The 18,844-nt window shown below is 47.2% G+C and overlaps 2 protein-coding genes across 2 annotated transcripts; one reads left to right on the forward strand and one right to left on the reverse strand.

Moving 5' to 3' along the window:
• Nucleotides 1-1,064: 1,064 nt before the first annotated feature.
• On the reverse strand, nucleotides 1,065-9,239 carry LOC123392425 (antigen peptide transporter 1-like). Its single transcript, XM_045081433.1, is given in 12 exon segments — nucleotides 1,065-1,689; nucleotides 2,469-2,605; nucleotides 3,137-3,299; nucleotides 3,536-3,709; nucleotides 4,299-4,487; nucleotides 4,638-4,766; nucleotides 5,808-6,005; nucleotides 6,446-6,574; nucleotides 6,577-6,653; nucleotides 7,460-7,590; nucleotides 7,733-7,847; nucleotides 8,320-9,239. Coding segments are annotated over 12 exon segments (2,253 nt in total). The 5' UTR covers nucleotides 8,918-9,239; the 3' UTR covers nucleotides 1,065-1,476.
• A 141-nt stretch (nucleotides 9,240-9,380) lies between these two features.
• On the forward strand, nucleotides 9,381-14,315 carry LOC101673923 (proteasome 20S subunit beta 9). Its single transcript, XM_004770570.3, has 6 exons — nucleotides 9,381-9,543; nucleotides 11,512-11,579; nucleotides 12,319-12,450; nucleotides 13,100-13,229; nucleotides 13,453-13,594; nucleotides 14,135-14,315. The coding sequence occupies exons 1-6, from the start codon at nucleotides 9,514-9,516 to the stop codon at nucleotides 14,260-14,262; spliced, it is 630 nt and encodes a 209-aa protein (XP_004770627.1). The 5' UTR covers nucleotides 9,381-9,513; the 3' UTR covers nucleotides 14,263-14,315.
• Nucleotides 14,316-18,844: the final 4,529 nt, after the last annotated feature.

Consider the following 18,844-nt stretch of genomic DNA (forward strand, 5'->3'; position numbering starts at 1 on the left):
GGGACAGGCTTCTTTGCTCAGCCGTTATGTTAGTTGGAGAAACAATGGGTGAAGACAGACTGTCGGAAGAAAAGGAAAAAGAGAGGGAGCGGCTTCGAAAGCCCCCTCGGTACTGAGATTCCAGTGAGAGACACCAACATGCCGCTGGGCATCCTCTGAAACAGTTACGAAGTGGGTATGGGGTTGCATCTTCTAAAGGCTTAACCTTAGCCAGAAAGCTGCAAATCAGCAAGAAGCTGGGAGTTGTTTCCCCTTCGGGGCTTGGAGGTGTTCATAGGACCATCATTTTATAAAATTAGGGGAAAGGGGAAGTATGCGGGGGCAGTGAGGCTTGAGGACAGGTCGTGGGGCAACCGGCAACAGAATATACCTGCGGGGGGGGGGGGGCACCAAGGAGAGGGCGCAGGCTCTGAATCTTTCGACGTAGTCTCTCAGGACCTTTCCTGGTTCAATGGTCTCCCTAACCTAGAGCCACCCACAACAACCGCCCTTTCTGCCAGCACCTCCTTGCTCGACTGAGCACTGCGGAGGAACTCATCCACACCCCGCCTCCCCTTGCAACCTGTGTTGGCCTAAACTGCTCCGCAACTGCTGACGTCACACACCGAGGCCCTTCCAGAATGGAAGAGATTTACTAGACAACCCCGCCCACACTACGCTGAAATCACCCCAGCAGGTGTCTTTTCTGAGCCGGGTGAGCTCTTCTGGAATGGACCAGGGGCGGGTTAGGTTGGTTAAGTCAGTTTATCGGTAGGCGCGCTTGCACTTCCTCTTCCTCTAGCTACGCTTGATCTCCATTTTCCCCTTCAGAAAGGCCAGAGCTCCGAACTGCAGCTGCTAGTGCTTGGAGGGTGCTGTATCCCACTCTGGCTTGTCCTTGGTGGCGGACATGGGGGCATGGGAAAGTAGAGGGGGAAATCACAGGAAACAGAAAACTTAAGGGAGAATATGGCCCACTTGGGACTATGAAGCATTGAAGCTCCTGAAGGAGGGAGAGACCAAACTCCGGGAAAATTCACTGCAAGCATTGGTGAGCCATTTGGTGCGCTGAAAACACAAGAAACCACAGTACAAAACCCCGATTTTATTATAAATATCAAGAATCCAGAGTGTGTTTATGGGCCAGCATATGACTTTAGTCTTAGTGGAAAGTAGCTGCTCTCCCCTCTCTATATTTTAAAGTTCTTCTCATTTCCAGGGTTCCACACCAAAACCCTGGCTCTGAACCTGGTTACATTAAGGAGTTATAAGCCCTGTTTTCTTCCAAGAAATCTGTATCATCAAGAGGAGTTTGGAGAGGGGGCAACACTCATGGCAGAATTTCAGGCATCAGCTAGTGAGTTATTTTCTAGGAAGTCGTGCCTCCTAGAAGCAGCTGCCTACTGTGCAGCTCTGGTAAGCCCCTTGTTCCCAAATTCTCCACTAGAGAGGAGAAAAGAAGGGAGGGAGATGGCACATGCAGGTCAGAGGAGCCTTTCATTTTGGAGCTCCTGACCCACCAGGAGCTTGTATCATGGTCCAGAAGTGTCCCCTCCTTTCCATGAGCTGCTGGTAGGTTCCTGCTTCACAGATGGTGCCTCCATCCAGAAAGAGGATTTGGTCAGCCTGCTCCACCAAGCTGAGACAATGGGTGATGAGAAGCACAGACCAAGAGCGCCGCTGGGGGCTTTTGTACAGGAGTTGCTCCACCTGAAAAAAGATACAGACTCCGTCAAGTGCCCAGGGAGACATCTGTGTTTCCAGAGCCCGGAAAGCTTTCACCAAGATCACTGCCACCTCTCTCAACAAGTCTAGGAGTCTGCCAAGGAGTCTAGGATTCTCATTCTAAGTGCTTCTTTGTCCAACCTTTGATTTGTCAAGGACTATTTACATGAGATGGCAACAGTGGGATAAAAGTAAGAGTCCTGAGGTGAAACCCGTAAGAAAAGAGTAAAGGGTATCAAACAGTCTCTCTCTTTACCTATAAACTGGGAATTTTATATTCTGTTTTGAAGAAATTCAACTTAGTGGTAAAAAGCATGAGCACTCGAGTCAGGCGGGCTTGACTCTGGGTCTGTGCTCTGCTACTCCACAGCTCAGTGACATCGAGTGGTCGTTTAACCTCTCTTCACCCCCTTTTTATCATGAGTAGAATGAAGCTAACAATGCCCAGCTCAAAGGCCTTCAAGATGAATGAACAAGTCAGATAATACATGCAGGGGTCCTAATCGCATGTCCATAGTAAAAGAGTAAAAGCTCAACTGACAATAATACTTTTAGGATGGTCTTCTTATGTTTGGCTTCAGAGATTCAGGGTCTATAGACAGTGTCTTTGAATTGGTTCTAAGCATCTTGGGGGGCAGCTACTGGGAACTGAGAATCGCAGGAACTGATCTGGATAACTATGTTAGTATAAATAACATAGGATGAGTGAAGGAAAGGAGACTAACTGGAAAGTTAGACAGTCACTAACAAAATGTCCCTCTCACCCGTAACTGGCTGTCTGCGTCGAGGGCACTGGTAGCATCATCCAGGATGAGTACACGTGGTTTCCGGATCAATGCTCGAGCCAAGGCCACTGCCTGTCGCTGACCCCCTGATAGCTGGTTCCCAGCCTCGCCTATCTCTGCAGAGACAAGAGGCAAGGTGAAAGCTGGATAACCACACGTGCCTCCCCGTGCTTGCCTGTGTGTGCACGCGGGCGCAGACGTGCACATACACACACCAAGGACTGATGGATGATGCAGCTGGATGGGGAAAGTTCTGGAAAGGCGACCAAGTTCTGAGGATATGAGCATGAAGAAGCCAGAGGAACAAGATCCTACAACTTCAAACTGATGTCAGCGGGTTGGAAGGGACTACAGAATAAAGGATGGACTTAATAAAGGAATAAAGGAAGGGACTACAGAATAAAGACATTGGTAAAGATGTCTGGGTGACGGGCACCTGGGTGGCTCAGTGGGTTAAAGCCTCTGCTTTTGGCTCGGGCCATGATTCCAGGGTCCTGGGATCAGGCTTTCTGCTCTCTGCTCAGCCCTCTCTCTCTGCCTGCCTCTCTGCCTACTTGTGATCTCTGTCAAATAAATAAGTAAATAAATAAATCTTAAAAAAAACAAAAAAAAAAGATGTCTGGGTGAGGATATAGGCTGAAAGGCACCTGTGTTATAGCCCTCAGGGAGTTCAGAGATGAAACTGTGCGCTCCAGACACCATTGCAGCATCTCTGATTTCCTCCATAGTTGGCTTCTGGACCAGGCCATAGGCAATATTTTCTTGAAAACTCCTCCCAAATAACTGTGGCTCTTGCCCCACTGCAGCCACCTAGGACAAAATATGATGAAGAGTCAAAGAACAAGGAACACAGGAGTATGGTTATCTAGAGACGGCTCAAAATCTTTGTTGAACATGTATCACAAAATTACACACGCACTCTCCTGACTACACCCCATCTCCACCCAAGATCTGTCACTCCCTGGTCCTCCTTTCAGAATGCTCAGTTAGGGTGTTCAGTGACGTCCCCTCCCCATCCCCTCCACCGCCGCCGTCTTCTTGCTCACTTGTGTGTGCAGGTAGCCGTGTTCGTATTGGGGAAGAGGGTTCCCATCCAGCAGCAGTCGTCCCCCGGTGGGCTGGTACAGATTCTGCAGCAAGGCAGCCACTGTGCTCTTCCCGGACCCATTGGGCCCCACCAGAGCTGTCACCTCACCAGGCCGTAGGGTGAATGTCAGCCCCTGGAGGTCAGAGAATCCGAAAAAATGACAGACTAAGGTCTCTAACCTTGAGACTTGAGACTGCCATTGTCTTATTACATAGCATGACGTCTTACGTACATCCTAAGGGGGGTCGGGGGAATGGGGAAATACAGCAACTCCTATCCTCCCACAGGCATAAATTTCTGTTCCTCAGGGATGATAGCTCCCCAAGGAATAAAGACGGAAAATTGGGCAAAAATCAGAGCAGAGACCAAACACCACTATGTCACACACTTGATATCAAATGTCACGAGAAAACAGGAAAAAAAAATCACATTCTAAATGACAAATGGAAAGAAGAGGAAAAGACTAGAGATATTTTGCTTCAGCAATTCCTTAGGATGTGAGACCCTCCTCCCGGAGAGCCTCTTCTCCCAACCTTCTTACAAATCCAAACCAGTTCTTGAGTTCGGGGCAGCTGTATGGAGCAGACGGGGCTCATCTCTGCCTTTGAGGGGCTAGGAAGGATCTATCTGTACCTCATGCTAAGCGGGCCGAAGACAGGAGGAGAGTTTAGGATGGTAGAGATGAGCGAGGCCCGTGACAGACAAGGATAGGTAGGCTATACCTGCAGCACTGGGACATCTGGACGGTTTGGGTAGGCGAAGGAGACATCCTGAAACTGGACAAGGCCCTCCAAGTTTAAGGAAGTCAACACACCACTGGGAGGACAGCGAGGAATCCGGTCCAGGTATTCAAATATTTTGTCTGAGGAGCCCACAGCCTTCTGTACACTCGGGTAGGTGGAGAGCAGTACCTGCAGGGGAGGTATGAGTATTGCGAAGGGGAGAACACATCGGCTTGCCAGGGCCATGTGATAGAAGGGTAAAGAACAGAAGGAAGGTGACAAAGACGGTGATGGGACCTAAGAAGGAAAAGCACTAGGGAGTAAAAACGGAAGGCTCACCTCAACAGCGGTGGTGAACTGGATCTGGTAGAGAATAAACGTGACAAGGTTCCCGCTGCTTACAGCCCCACTTGTCACCAGATGCCCACCGATGTATAAGATTCCCACCTTCAGCAGCATCCCTGAGATCTGTGGAGAGACCATGGGGAAAAGGGATTGTGGTTGAAAAATCTCGGGAGGAGGGTGATGCAAAGTATGAGATGCATTAGCAGTTTGGAGATATAAAGTCCCTTTCCCCCGGAGAACAGCAGGAGCCTCCACGGCCAGACAGGGAGCGTGCACCATGGGGGCTCCATGGAGTCTTGCTAGGCTACACCACAGAAGTCATCACTGTTCTCCCCATCACCACTATCACCTTGTGTGCAGAACACTTGTTTACTGAGGAGGCTTAGGAAGAGGAAGTAAGGGGGATAGGGGAGTTTAGGGATCTCAGTGCTTTAAATGAAATGTCATCTAATATTCATAGCAAGAACCCTATAAACATTCCCCCTTTTCTAAATGAGGAAACAGGGGAGCCTAGGTGGCTCAGTCGGTTTGAACATCTTGGTTTCGGCTGAGGTCATGATCTCAGAGTCCCAAGTCATTGTCAGGCTCTCTGCTCAACAGGGAGTCCTCTCTCTTTATCTCTCTCCCCTGCCCATGCTCTCTCCCTCTCAAATAAATAAATCTTTTTTAGAAAATGAAAAATAAAAATGAAATGGGCAAACAGTCTCAAGAGAAAGTAAGTTACTAGCCCACGATCACAGAGCTGGTAAACGGCAGCATCGAGGCAGGAATTCCTGAATGCTGCTCCAGTTCTCTTTCAATGACGGAGCAGATGTCCCTCATCCTTGGCTTCTGCTACTGCCATGGCTCTCACAGTCCCAACATGACACAGGCCAGCTGCAGAACTTTATGTCTGAGTTCTGCCTGAGAGGCAAAGGAAGGCCCCGGGACTGGAATACATGGCCCCTTCCCTAAAAGGGGGCCGGAAGGATTCTGTGTTTCATGGTGACAGGAAGCCATCTGGCAGGTCTAAAGAGAGGGAGGCAGTTAGGAACACCGAGCAGGGTAACTGAGCCCCAGATTGCTAGGATGAGAACACCGAACCAACCACTGCCCCGATGGTGGCAGCGTGCGGGAAAGGGAATGGAGTCGAGGCATCTTAGGTACTCATATACAGGTGCTCACACTACTGGTCCAGAGGTTGACTGCATAGGACACAGCCTCCTTCTGATGGAGGGTATTCATATCCTGCAGCTTCTGGCTGTACTTCTGGGCCTCAGCCTCCTCATTGGCAAAGCTCCGGACTGTGGGCATGGCTGACAGCACTTCTATGGCCACCTGGCTGGACTCTGCCAGAGATTTCTGCACCTGGGCTGCCAGCGCCTGTGGAGACACGGACAAGAGATGTCGCACAGGGTTGGCAAACCATCAGGGACGTTAGTACCTTAGTTACCTAGTTGGAGATTAAAGGTGAGAAGGGGCAGATGAATGAAGGAAAGACAAAGGGGCACAGTTATACTTCCTAGATACCAAAGGGGTACAGAGCAGAGGAAATTATTTAGAAGGGTCACAGGGGATCGAAATCTCAAGACTGGTGATCATGTTTGCAAAGACAGATCATGGGCAGAAGTTAGAAGAGAAGACACAGACAGTATGGAGCTCAGCACTGAGCCATCTGGGAGCATGGGTTACAGGGACAGGGGGGGTCCCATGAAAACAGGGAATCAGCGAGGGTGCCAGGAAAGAAATCTAAGAGGGATTAATTCCACCCAGTCCGAGAAATGAAGGTCTGTGTAGGGGGTGAGGCAGCTCCCTGGACATACCTGGTGCCATTTTCCCAGCTTCTTAGGCAGAAGGAAAAGCAGAGGCAGGGTGACCAGGGTGACCATGGTGAGGGACAGTGACCCCCAGAGCATGAGCCCCAAGAGACACAGCCCCCGCACCAGGTACCACACAACAGCAGACTCAGCTTCTCACTCAGAGACTCACTTAGCGTGGAGGTGTCCTCTGTCACCCGAGAAGTGATGGCTCCTGCCAGGCATTGGAGAGAAGAGAGTGAATGAATGAGAGGCTCAGAGTGGTGGAAGGGACTAGCAACCAGCCAGGGGGAGGAGCCAGGGGAAAGGGGGGGGCAGCAACAGGGTGTTCTGAGGAGGCTTAGGAAGAGGAAGTAAGGGGGACAGGGGAGAAGGATCAGGCCCTGTTCCAGGGACAGAGAGAAGGGATCTCGGTGCTGTGGGAATGAGTGTTAGGAAAAAACTGGCCAAAGATTTTCATTGTAACTATAAGGAAATTGATGCCCATGTGAATTTCAATTTCTCTGACAGTTTCTATCCCTTAAAGAGCATGTTTAACTGTGCTTCACACAGAGCACAGAGATGAGCTTAAGCTGGTCACATAACATAGCTGGAGAAAAAGAGTGCTGCTAGAAAGCAGTCCAGAAAACTCTACTGAGCACTCAGCTGGGAACCAAGAGATGCGTTCTATCCCCAAGCTCACCCCTATCCATATGTGCCCATGCCAGTTTCAGCATTTAGGGTCCAGGCCTCAGCTTCCTTCTCTGCAAAATAGGGAGTTGGACTCCATGATCTCAAAATTTCCAGGTTTGAAATTCTATAGTTTTTATCTGAGTATACACATAAAGATAAATTTATGGAAATTTAGATGGAAAAGATAGGTTTTTCTGAAGGTAAAGAATATAATACTCAAAGTATATCAAGAATAAGAAATGACAATGTCTATGTGAGAGAAAGAGAGAAAGATCAAGGTTATAAGTAAAAGAGGATATATGGGGAAAATAAAGAGTATACAGATATATAATGAGTTTCATGACACACCCGTTTGGTTCTGTTGGAAAAACTCTGTTTCCTGACGCAGGACAGCCTGAAATACCTCTCCTTGCAAGCGGCTGTGCACACGGCCCATGGTGCTGTTATAGACACCATCAGCCCCGAATTCCAACACTGCACTGGAGAGAGAGAAGGATCAGGCCCTGTTCCAGGGAGAGAGAGAAGTCCCAAAGAAGGGCCCTTTGGACAGCAGCCCCAGCTTCCAGATAACCTCTTTTTCAGGGCCCCCCATTCTCAGGCTTCCATCTTCAGCCCCCAGACCTGGCTATGGTGAGAAAGGACATGAGAGTTATGTTCCGTGTGAAAACAGAGGCTGTCCCATCTTGGAGAATCCAGTCGGCAAGGTGACCGGTGAAGAACGGAATGGCCATTTCCCCTGGAGAGGAAGAGGAGGGAGAGGACAGTCACAGTTATCAAGTCTAAGTAGATCAGTTCCAAGCAGAGGGGCCCGTCCCCATCCCACTCCTTTGAACCATCACCGGTATCCTGGAGGGCCCGGGCAGAAAGAGGACACTGAGAACCCAGCCCTGCACCGCACCGTGGAACTCACAACCCTGAGCCCCACCGGACCTTCAGAGGTTTCATAGAGAGACCAGAGGTCATAGGGTGTGCTGCCCAGAAGAAAAGACTTGCCCAGGGTGGCTAATGAAGCAACGCCTAAAGCAGCATCGGAGTCCAGGGCTCTTTCCTTGACACCCGAGCGAGTCTTTCTCACCACCACAGCTCGGTCACCTTCCCCCTGATCCACATCCCAGAACCCACACTAACCTATCTCACTGACCATTATTACTGTGATTCTTGCCCAGGCCCCTAGTGTCCGTCTCTCTCTGCCCCTGCGTCCCTCTTACCGAGACTGGAGAGAACGAACAGGACCAGCAGGAGCGGGAGGCGTCGTATCTCTGAACCCAGGCAGCCTAGAAGCCGGCGCACCGCGTCTCCTGAACCCCCGTGACTTTTCGGTTCCCAAAGTCCGCCGAGCTTATGCCACATGGCGGCTGCGGGTACTGCTGCCAAGTAGGTGAGGGCGAAAGCATCCAGGCGACTTCCCCAGTGCAGGAGCCGAGAGCCGTCGGAAGCCCTGGGAACGCTCCATGAGCTCAGCTCTCGGAACAAGGCAAGTCCCGGCAGGGCCAAACCCAGCGCCGCCGCCAAAGGCTGCAGAGCTGCCAGCCATCCCCGGACTCCTGCACTTTTCCTGCCGGAACGGACCGTTACCCCGAGAACAGCACGGGCCCCCAGCCACAGCACAGCCCAGCGGCTCAGGCCCACCACCCAGACCCGGAGCAGGGGCAGCGCGGCGGGGACCAGCGCCGAGCCTATTCTGGGGAGCGCCTCCCGGAGCAGAACCCAGTCGGCGAGAAGCAGCAGAGTTACCCCCAGCCACGCCAGGGAAGCTCGGGACGAGCAGAGGCAGCCGCAGGGGCTGCGGGACCCCGAGCTGGCCATGGGCGCGTGGGTGCTGCCGGAGGTCGCACCCCCGGCCTGGGACTCCCCGCTGTCCGCACGGGTCCGCACACTCGGGTGCTGTACCCGAGAGGGCGCTGAGACCCGGGGCGGGGAAAGGAGGGCAGGGCGGATGGAGGCGGGGATCCCGGAAAGTCCCAGGACCGGCTGGTTCTGGAGGCGCTCCTTGAAGCGGGCGGTTTCTCGGAAAGGGAAAACGAAAGCGGCAGCAGCTCAGTAAATCCGCCCCGCGCAGGAGGTGGCCCGCCCAGACTATTTTGGGAGAAGGCGTGGAAATCAGATATGAGGTTTTAGGGAGCGGACTTGTGGCTCCACCTTCTCAATCGGGCACACTAATCCTTCCTCGCTATCTCTGCTTCATTTGGCGAATTCCACTTGCCAGGACGTTTTTACCCCAGCCTCTTTCGTCACCTGTCTCCGGGCAGATCTGTTCCAAGTAGGTTAGCGCCGGGCGCGAGGCCTCACAGAGCGGACCCGGGCGCCCCCTGGCGGGCGTGGGGAAGGCGCGGGGCTGGAGGCGTGCGCTGCCTGCCTTCCCAAGTCGGAGAGCAGTGCCCCAGGCTGCAAGCGGCACCGAGATGTTGCGCGGCGGCCAAGTCCGCACTGGGGTAAGGAGTCTGTGCCAGAGGTTTAGGAGAGAGGTGGAGGCGGTGGAGCGACGGGGGGACGCTGGAAACTCCGAGCAGTGTTTGTGGAGACTAAAACAGTGAGGAGGTAGTTTGTAGCAGCCAGTGTTTGTAGAGATGCCCTGAGATGAAGACGGGGCACCTCTATTCCGAAGGGGGTCTTATAGGAGTCCACCAAGGGACTGGGCCCGGGAGGCGAGTGGAGAAGGGGGTGCATTGGCTCTTAGCTGAAAACGTCAAGGGGAAGCTGCTCTAAAGTGCTTTCGCTTTCAACTCCGAACTGGAGAGAGGGGCTGCTTAAATCAGGGGAGGGGGCTGGAGAAGGTGCAGACTGATGAAGAAATGGTGCCCTGGGTGAAGTAGGACAGCTCTGGGGCGAAGGGAATATGGGCACTGATTGAGAAGGGACAGCTCATCACACAGACCTTTGATAAATTGGCCGCGCTGGGTAACTCATAGCCGCAGCTCTGATAATGGGGGTTCCTTGTGAGACGGTGGTGGCCTTCCCCAGCCTGATCCAAGAAGGCTCCCATTTGGCTCAGGAGCTGCTATGTGCAGCTCCCTATGTCCTTCTTGTTCATTCCCACCTGCCTGCCCAGGCTGGGCAACAGGCTGCCCACAGCCCATGGCCGGCTGGCTTCTGTTCCTAAACTATGCCACCACTCTTGGCTTGGGGGCAGCTTTGTTTTGGAGGAATAACCTCTAGAATGGGGCTGCCCTTTTTCAGTGGCCCTCAGTTCATGGTAGATCAGTATGTCAGACAGCACGCTCTGGGCAATGGCCCTGGGGTCCGGACTTACAGAGTGATGAGAATGCATTAAAACCATTTGTAAGGTAGAAAATCTGATGAGCAGTGGAAAATGGGAAGCAGAAGTCACAACAACAGGAGAGTTAGACCCGGGTTTTAGTCCCAGTCTGTTATTAATTATGGGTAACCTTGACAAGTCATTCGCCTCCTCCATGATTCAGTTTCCGCATTTGAACCAAGGACCTTTAAGTCTCTTTCCAACTCAACAGGAGTAGGAAACGTGTAGCTTTATCCCTTTCACATTCCTTAATTCTTTTCCTTGATTTCCTTTCTTGACCTGAAAAAGTGAGCTCAAACTCCCCAGGCAAATCCTCTCCTGGTACAGATCTCTTCCTCTGGCTGCTGAGGTACCTATTGAACTCTCCATCAGAACTCCTTAAATGAGGGCTTCCTGGGTGGCTCATTTGGTTAAGCAACCCACTCTTGATCTCAGCTCAGGTCTTGATCTCAGGGTCCTGCATTCAAGTCCCACGCTGGGCTCCACACCCAGTGTGGAGCCTACTTTTAAAAAAGAAAAAATAAATAAACCCTTAAATGAAGCCTTTATTTTAAACCATCTCGTGTGTTCCTGGCTGTTTCCCTCCTCACATGGCCCTGCGAACCACCGCGCCCCTTGATATTTCTGCTGTTTAATAAACTGGCTAAGGGGTGTGGGGTGGAGAATTAGGGGCCAAAGAAAGACGTGAGGTTGTTTCCCCAAGTCACAGTAACCTGCTCTGTGTTGGGTCTATACACATCTGCACACACTAGGAGCACATGTGGCAGAGGTCATTCACTAATAGGGTTGCTTCTTCCGCCAGTGCTTGGAAGCACCCCCTTGAGCCAAACGTCTGCCTCTGTGAACCTCATCCCCACCTCTCTCTTTATAGTGGAAAGGATTCAACCTAGGAAGGCTGCAGCCCAGGGATAGGATTCTTTCTCTGTTGTGCCAGGAGCAGGCTGTGACATTCCCCTGCAGCTGGGAGAGGAGACAGAGAAGGTGGAGGGATAGAGGGGATATCCTGTACTGGGAGTCGGCTCTGGCCTAAACTGCTGTATGATCTTGAGCTAGTCACCTCACCTGTCTGGGGATGTTTCCTCATCTGTAGCATGAGGGAATCAAGTCTTGTCCTGCTCTGACATTCCATCCTCTTTGTCTGCAGACAACCATCATGGCAGTGGAGTTTGACGGAGGTGTTGTGGTGGGTTCTGATTCCCGAGTGTCTGCAGGGTAAGTACCAGTCAAGGTGAATGCTCCTGGAAGGAAGCCAATGGCCCTAAATACAGATTTTTCTTGCCCATTCATGAAGAGACTGGTAAAGTGGAGCTTTGCAGAAATGGAGTTAACCTTCAGAAATGCCCCTCTAATGAGATACTGGGCAAGTGCTTCGGTCCCTGAATTCATGAAAGAGAATCTGGGGCCTGAATGCTTGTGGCCTGTCCCTGCAGAAATAGTTATAAAAGAATAGGATATGAGAAAGAGGTAAGACACAAAGATTTCAGGGGCCCTCCTTCCATCTATATTTAGAGATAGAAAAGGTGCTTCTGCCAAGCAGATATTCTGGTTTCTCATCCAGCACATGTTGAACTAATTTTGTCTCCTCCATCCTGACCAGTCTCCCCATATGCAAAATGAGTATATGGAATTAGGTCAATATTACTTAATGTCCCATAGAACACATAACTTCCTCAAGATGGGTACAACAAAGAAAAATTGCTTAAAAACATGATTCTTAATTTACTATTTTTTGTTTTACTATAAAATCTAAGCTGGAAATAAGTCTAATTTTGATGACTTGCCGTGTTTCATTTATTCGAGATTATTTTTTTCTTCCTGTTTTAATCCAAGTATTAAATTTCATGGACTCCAGGGCTGTTCTCTTGTCAGATAAATTTGAGAAACACTGGATGATTAACCTCCAAAATTCTGGCATTGCTAATGTTAGTGACTGTTGACCCATTCCCCACAGAGAGGCGGTGGTAAACCGAGTGTTTGACAAGCTGTCCCCGCTGCACCAACACATCTTCTGTGCACTCTCTGGCTCAGCTGCTGATGCCCAAGCCATGGTTGACATGGCCGCCTACCAACTGGAACTCCACGGGTATGAAGCTCTGGGGTCCTCAGTCCACATTCACCAGAGTTCTCCCCACCCTTGAAGCCCGAGACAGTGTCCCATTCCAGGAGCGCTGCAATGAAAAATGAAAAATTCTTGTTTGCGCTCCTGTTTTTATTAGCTTTGAACTGGAGCTTGACGCTCCAATGTAGTTTCTGCCTCTGTAAACTGGAGATAATTAACAGCACCTACCCTACCTCACCTGACAGTTATTTTGAGAATCAAATGATATATGTGAAAAGGGCTTGAACACTGTAAATCTCTGTCCCACTATAAATAACAAGAAAGAAAATGATGATGTGACCCACCATATATCAGGAAGTTACCCAGTGGGAAACCAAGGTCGTTGGTGCAGAAGTAAATCTTATCTGCTTTTACCCACATGGGCAGGGCCCTTGCAGCAAAGTGTTATATAATTGGGGGATGGGTAAGGAAAAGATGGGGATGGAGGAAAGGGGGGAAATGTTGAATCTTCTTACCAGTGGGTGCTGTGAGACTAGTCCCCCTGGAGTTTGAACTATTGCAACCACAGGTTTCAGGTTTCACACGTCAGGCATGATGGCAATGGCACAGGAGGGTGGCCCTTCAGGAAGTTATATTGACCCCTATTACTAACACTTACTAACACTCCCTTTAGGTTGGAACTGGAAGAACCTCCTCTTGTTCTCGCTGCTGCCAACGTGGTGAGGAATATCAGTTATAAGTATCGGGAGGACCTGTCTGCACATCTCATAGTAGCCGGCTGGGACCGACGGGACGGGGGCCAGGTGCATGTCTTCCAATGTACCCCCTCTTCCCTATGGGGGGAGACAGAGTTTACATCCTTCCAGCAGTGGGTTCCCAGGACACTGCCTCTAAAAACAGTATAATCTCGTCAATGGGAGTAGGAGATGGGGGGCTTCACTACAGAACACGGAGACACCCTGCCTGTCTCAGTTGCAAGGAGAGGATTGGTGCTTCCATAGTCTGACCTGAGGATGCCCCCGCCAGGTGTATGGAACCCTGGGAGGAATGCTGACTCGGCAGCCCTTCACCATCGGCGGCTCTGGGAGCACCTATATCTATGGTTATGTGGATGCAGCGTATAAACCAGGCATGTCGGCTGAGGAGTGCAGGAGCTTCACCACGAACGGTAACTGACTGCATGGAAGGGTACCTGGGAGGGTTTTTAAACCTGGAGAGGAAGGAGAGGGTGAGGAACACAATGAGGAATACACGGGCAACCATTTAACTTAATGTCTAAACTGGAACTCCTTTGAGAGGGAAAGGGAACAGGACAATGCTAGACGAGATGGGACTCCAGAACCCAGGGCAGACACCAAGAGTGTTTGGAGAACCCCAAATCAAAGTATACAGTTACTGTAAGAATCAGGGGTGTGCTGGAGCTGGCTGTTAAACATGAAACATTCAAGAACTCATGAGCTGCTTGTTTAACTATTTGCAACTTGAAATCCATCCTGGTGGGAGTTTTGAGACCATGGATAATGGGAGATGTTACATTTAAAGGCTTTTTTTCCCCTAAGTTATTTACCAGAACACTGCTTGGTATGTGTCCCTAGGAGATGGGTTTTGAGGTCTGAGAATGGTAGTAAGCACATGAGCAGGAGAGGAATGTAAAGAATCCTGAAGCTAAGTCATTCTCTCTTCCCCTCTCCACCCTGAAACTCTGCAGCTATCGCTCTGGCCATGAACCGGGATGGCTCTAGTGGGGGCGTCATCTACCTGGTCACTATTACAGCTGCTGGTGTGGACCATCAAGTAATCTTGGGTGATGAGCTGCCGAAATTCTATGACGAGTGAATCTTCCTCAGACCTCCCTTCGTCATTTTGTAATAAACTCTTTCAGACCAGAACCTGGTATGGTCAATGGAAAATGGGTGCTCAGGGAGATGAAGCTTAGGTGACTGGGGCGAGGTGAGGGGAGGGGGCTCCTTCCCTCCCAGATATCAGATACCTTTTCCCTACTGTGTTCATTCACATTAGAGGTCAATACGTGATGAGTGCGTAAAATTTCAGGATTTGTGAGTTTCGAAGAATAATAACAACAACGAAAACATTGGGCAAGGCATTAGTTACATGCTTATAAGCTTTCTCTTTTATAACCCAAACAAAAAACCTTTATACATTAGACTACTATGTCTATTTACGGACAGATGGAGGCTTAGAAAAAGTAAGTTCCTTAATCAAAATCATAGCAAATTCAAAAACTGAAAAATGGGATTTAGCTTTTTTTTTTTCACCATATGCCCTTCCTCTCCCATATAACACATAAAATTTTCCGTTCTTTCAATCTTCGTATATCAAGTCCTCCTTGAAATCTGCGATATTAGCCCAGTACAGCAGATGACACTTAGGAAGTTAATAACAGATACCTGAGTAACTATTTAGCTAAACAGGCTAACTTCTGGTCCAGGCTTTGCCTTGTGCTTCCCAAGTGACAGGACAAATTATTCCCCTTTTACGAGTCCTCATTTCCTCTTTGTCAAATGAAGGCATTGATTTCCAAGGTGGTTTACAGCTTGAATATTCAATGTCATTTTGCTCATAAGTAAGCAGCTAAGAGGTATATTTGTTTGGGTTAAACAGAAATCATAATGGGCTCCCCAGGAAGCTTTTGTCTGCTTTTCCTTCTGGATCTCAGGCTTAACATAAAAATTCAAAGTACCCTAAAACAATCCTATGCCCTTGGGAGCCTGTGGCTTTTTTTTGGGGGGGGGCGTCTAAAATTATAGAGACTTGAGTTCTTTCTAGTCATGATATTTAATTTATTCTGAAGTTTAAAATAATAGTTTAAGGGGCTCCCAGGTGGCTTGGTGACTTCCGCTCAGGTCATGATCTCAGGGTCCTAGGATTGAGCCCCACGTTGGGCTGCCTACTCAGCGGGGAATCTGTTTCTCTGTCTCCCTCTGTCTACCACTCTTCCTACTTGTGCTCTCTCTGTCTCTCTCAAATAAATAGATAAATAGAATCTTTTTTTAAAATAAAACAATAGTTTAAGAGCCAATCTCCCCACTGATCACAACTAGAAAAACTCTTCTGGAAAGCAGACAAAAAGCAAGTGCTGAAGGACTCTGGAAAATAGACAAAATCATGTGGGCAATGAGGAGAGCCAGAGCTTGGAGAGGCAATGCTCCCCATGGGTGATTTTTCAATTTTATCCCCTCTTTCATCTTCCAGCTTTGCCCCGAGAAGTCAGGTACAGGTACAGCTTCAGGTACAAAGCTGTAGTGCCCTAAATTGCCAAGAGAAAGACTATAGTTGGTTCTGGCCAGAGGAATGGAGGAACTAGAGAAAGGGAGCCCCTGGGGACAGGAAAGTGGAAGGGGTTTCCCACATGAGGGAACTGGAAAAAGGGATTCCTTAATTCTAGGTTGGAACTCTCATGAGTACCCTGTGACCCCTGAGCCACACCTACATGCGGCACACCCCAAAAAGCCCAGCACAGACTTTGGGAGCCAAACTAAGATTTAAGCCTTTATTTAAAGTCAGAACTCTGGTTTTTTCCTTATTGACTGAAGAATCGTGTCCTTGTGTCCCTCATCCCAAAAAGCGCTTATAGCAGCTCACAGAAGCAGATACGATTTAATGAGAAGAAGAAGAAACTGGGGCAAAGAGAAAATAAAGCTAAGAAATAAGTAAAGCCAAGGGATCAAACTAAAATACAAAATGAATCTCTAAAAAAAAAAAAAAAAATGGAGTGCGGGAGCTGTCTTACACTGGCCAAAAAGAGCAGACTGTAAAATATTCAGGAATTTTGAAAGGCAGTTGTTGACTGTGGGTAGTTTCACATCGGCCTGGATAAAGCATTTATTCTACAGAAACCAGGAACCTTATAGGTCAGAATTTGGGGGTTTTTTTCCCTCTGAGAGTCAGTTTAACAGGACATGTATTTATCACCCAGCTATGGATGGGTAAAAAACAACTGGCTCTGAGCTACAGGTAGTGAAAGCAAAGAAAAAAAGGAAATTAGGTATGAAGTTCAAAAGATTCATTTAGGGACGCCTGGGTGGCTCAGTCGGTTAAGCGTCTGTCTTGGGCTCAGGTCATGATCCCAGGGTCCTGGGATCCAGTCCTGTGTTGGGCTCCTTGCTAAGCAAGAAGCCGCTTCTCCTCTCTCTCCTTGTGTGCGCGCTCGCTCTCTCTCTACGGAAAATAAATAAATAAAATATTTTAAAAAATAAATCAAATCATTTTAAAAAATTTTTTTCAATTTTTAAAAATAAATCAAAATCATTTAAAAAGCTACAGCATAGAGAATATAGTCAATGGCATTGTAATAGTGTTGTATGGTGACACATGGTGACTATGCTTGTGGTGAACATAACATAACATTTAAACTTGTGGGATCATTATGTTGTACACCTGCAACTAGTGTAACATTGTGTGTCAACTACTTCAATTAAAAAAAAAAAAGAGAGATTCATTGAAATGAAAACTAGCCAGAGGTGATTCAGTCAGTTAAGTATCTGACTCGTGATTTTGGCTCAGATCAAGATCTCAGGGTTATGGACTGAGCCCTGCGTGGGGCTCCGTACTCAGTGGACAGTCGGCTGAGGATTTTCTCTGTCCCTCTGCCTCTGCTTCTCCCAACCAAGTAAATAAATAAATCTTTAAAAAAAAAAAAAAAAGGCATCCAATGAAAGCAACTCCTATACATGTATACATTTTCAAGTCACACAGAGGGTTTGCTAAAACAATATGCATGATGCCACAAAGAAAACTACAACAGATTTCAAAGTATCAGTATCTTTGAAAAAAGCTACATTTTGTAGCCATATTATAATAAAATTAGAACTTGATATCAAAAGGATACCTAAAATTCAGATAGTTTGCAAACTAAGAAAATACTGATAAATAGCCTGGATTTACAAGGCAGCCATAAAGGAAATTAACGCATTTAGAACTACATGGTAAAAATGTTGCATATCAAATATTACGAGATACAGTTAAAGTAGTACTCAGAATTTTATAGCTTCAAATACATTTATTAGAACAAGAAAAGTTAAACATAAATGACCTAAAAATTCTCCAAAATTTTAAGAAAGAGCAATTGAGCAAGCTTAAATAAGAAGGAAGGAAATAATAAAGACAGAACAGAAAGTAATTTAATAAAGAACAAAAACTATGTAGTAAAATCTCATAAAACTAAAACCTAGCTGCTTCTTAAAAAAATATTTGCAAGTTTTTCAGATTTTGGAACAAGACTGGTCATGAATAAAGGGGAGAAAAAAATGAAGAAACAAAATGTGGGAATAGCTACAGATAGATACAAAACATAAAAAAGGGTATAATGAACAGGTATATGCTAATAAATTGGAAAACTTTTGGTAAGATAGATAAACTCGTAGAAAAACTTTATCTAATGCAATTTGCACAAGAAATAAAAATTTGTATATATCAACAAACATTGAAGAAATGAAGAAAGTTGCTAATGGCATCTGATAAAATAATTTTTTAAAAGGCCCACACGGTTTCACAGATGAATTAAACCAAACATTTAAGGAACATACAACTCCTATCTTTTTTTTCCCAGAAAATAGAAAAAAAAAAAAAACATTAAAGCTGTTCAACTAATTTTATCAAGCTAGCGTGATCTTGATTTCAAATTGAGGTATGGAAAATTCAAGGAAAGAAAACAATAGACCCATCTCACTTTGAACATAGATGGAAAAAATAAATAATTATCTATGAACTGAATTCAACAGTATTAAAAATAATAATACACACTATAGAGAACAAACTGATGGTTACCAGATGGGAGGTGGGTGGAGGGATGGATGAAATAGGTGATGGGGATTAAGGAGCACACTTGTGATGAGCACAGAGTGTTTGTTGAATCACTATATTGTACACCTGAAACTAATATTACACTGTTAACTAACTGGAATTTAAATAAAAACTAGAAAAAAATAATAATACATGGGGATCAAATGAAAGATCCTTGGAATTCAAGGAAGCTTCCAATATAATAAAATATATTACTGTAATTCCCCATAATCATAGACTAAAGAGGAAAAATCATCTGTTTTTCTCAATCAATAACCATTTGCAATTTTTGAAAAACCAGTTAAGGAACCCAGAATCATATAAAGCCTTCTTATCTTGGTAAAGGTCATACTCCAAAAAATCTATAACAAGCAGCATACATAATGGGAAAAATTTAGGTGTCAAAGACCAATGACTATGATTACTAGTAAAACATCGCACTAGAGTTTAGACTGGTGCATAAGGAAAGAAAGAGATGTGAGCAAATCAGATAAATTTACAGATGATATGATCATCTGCTCAGAAATAAAAAAAAAATAGAAGCAGCAAACTATTAAGATAACAAAAGAATGTATCAAGGCTTATAGACTTTACAAAAATTACTAACACTTCCCTA

This window comes from Mustela putorius, unplaced genomic scaffold, assembly GCF_011764305.1.
Source record: "Mustela putorius furo isolate JIRA1106 unplaced genomic scaffold, ASM1176430v1.1 tig00000567_pilon_pilon_pilon, whole genome shotgun sequence".
NCBI classification, from domain to species: domain Eukaryota; kingdom Metazoa; phylum Chordata; class Mammalia; order Carnivora; family Mustelidae; genus Mustela; species Mustela putorius.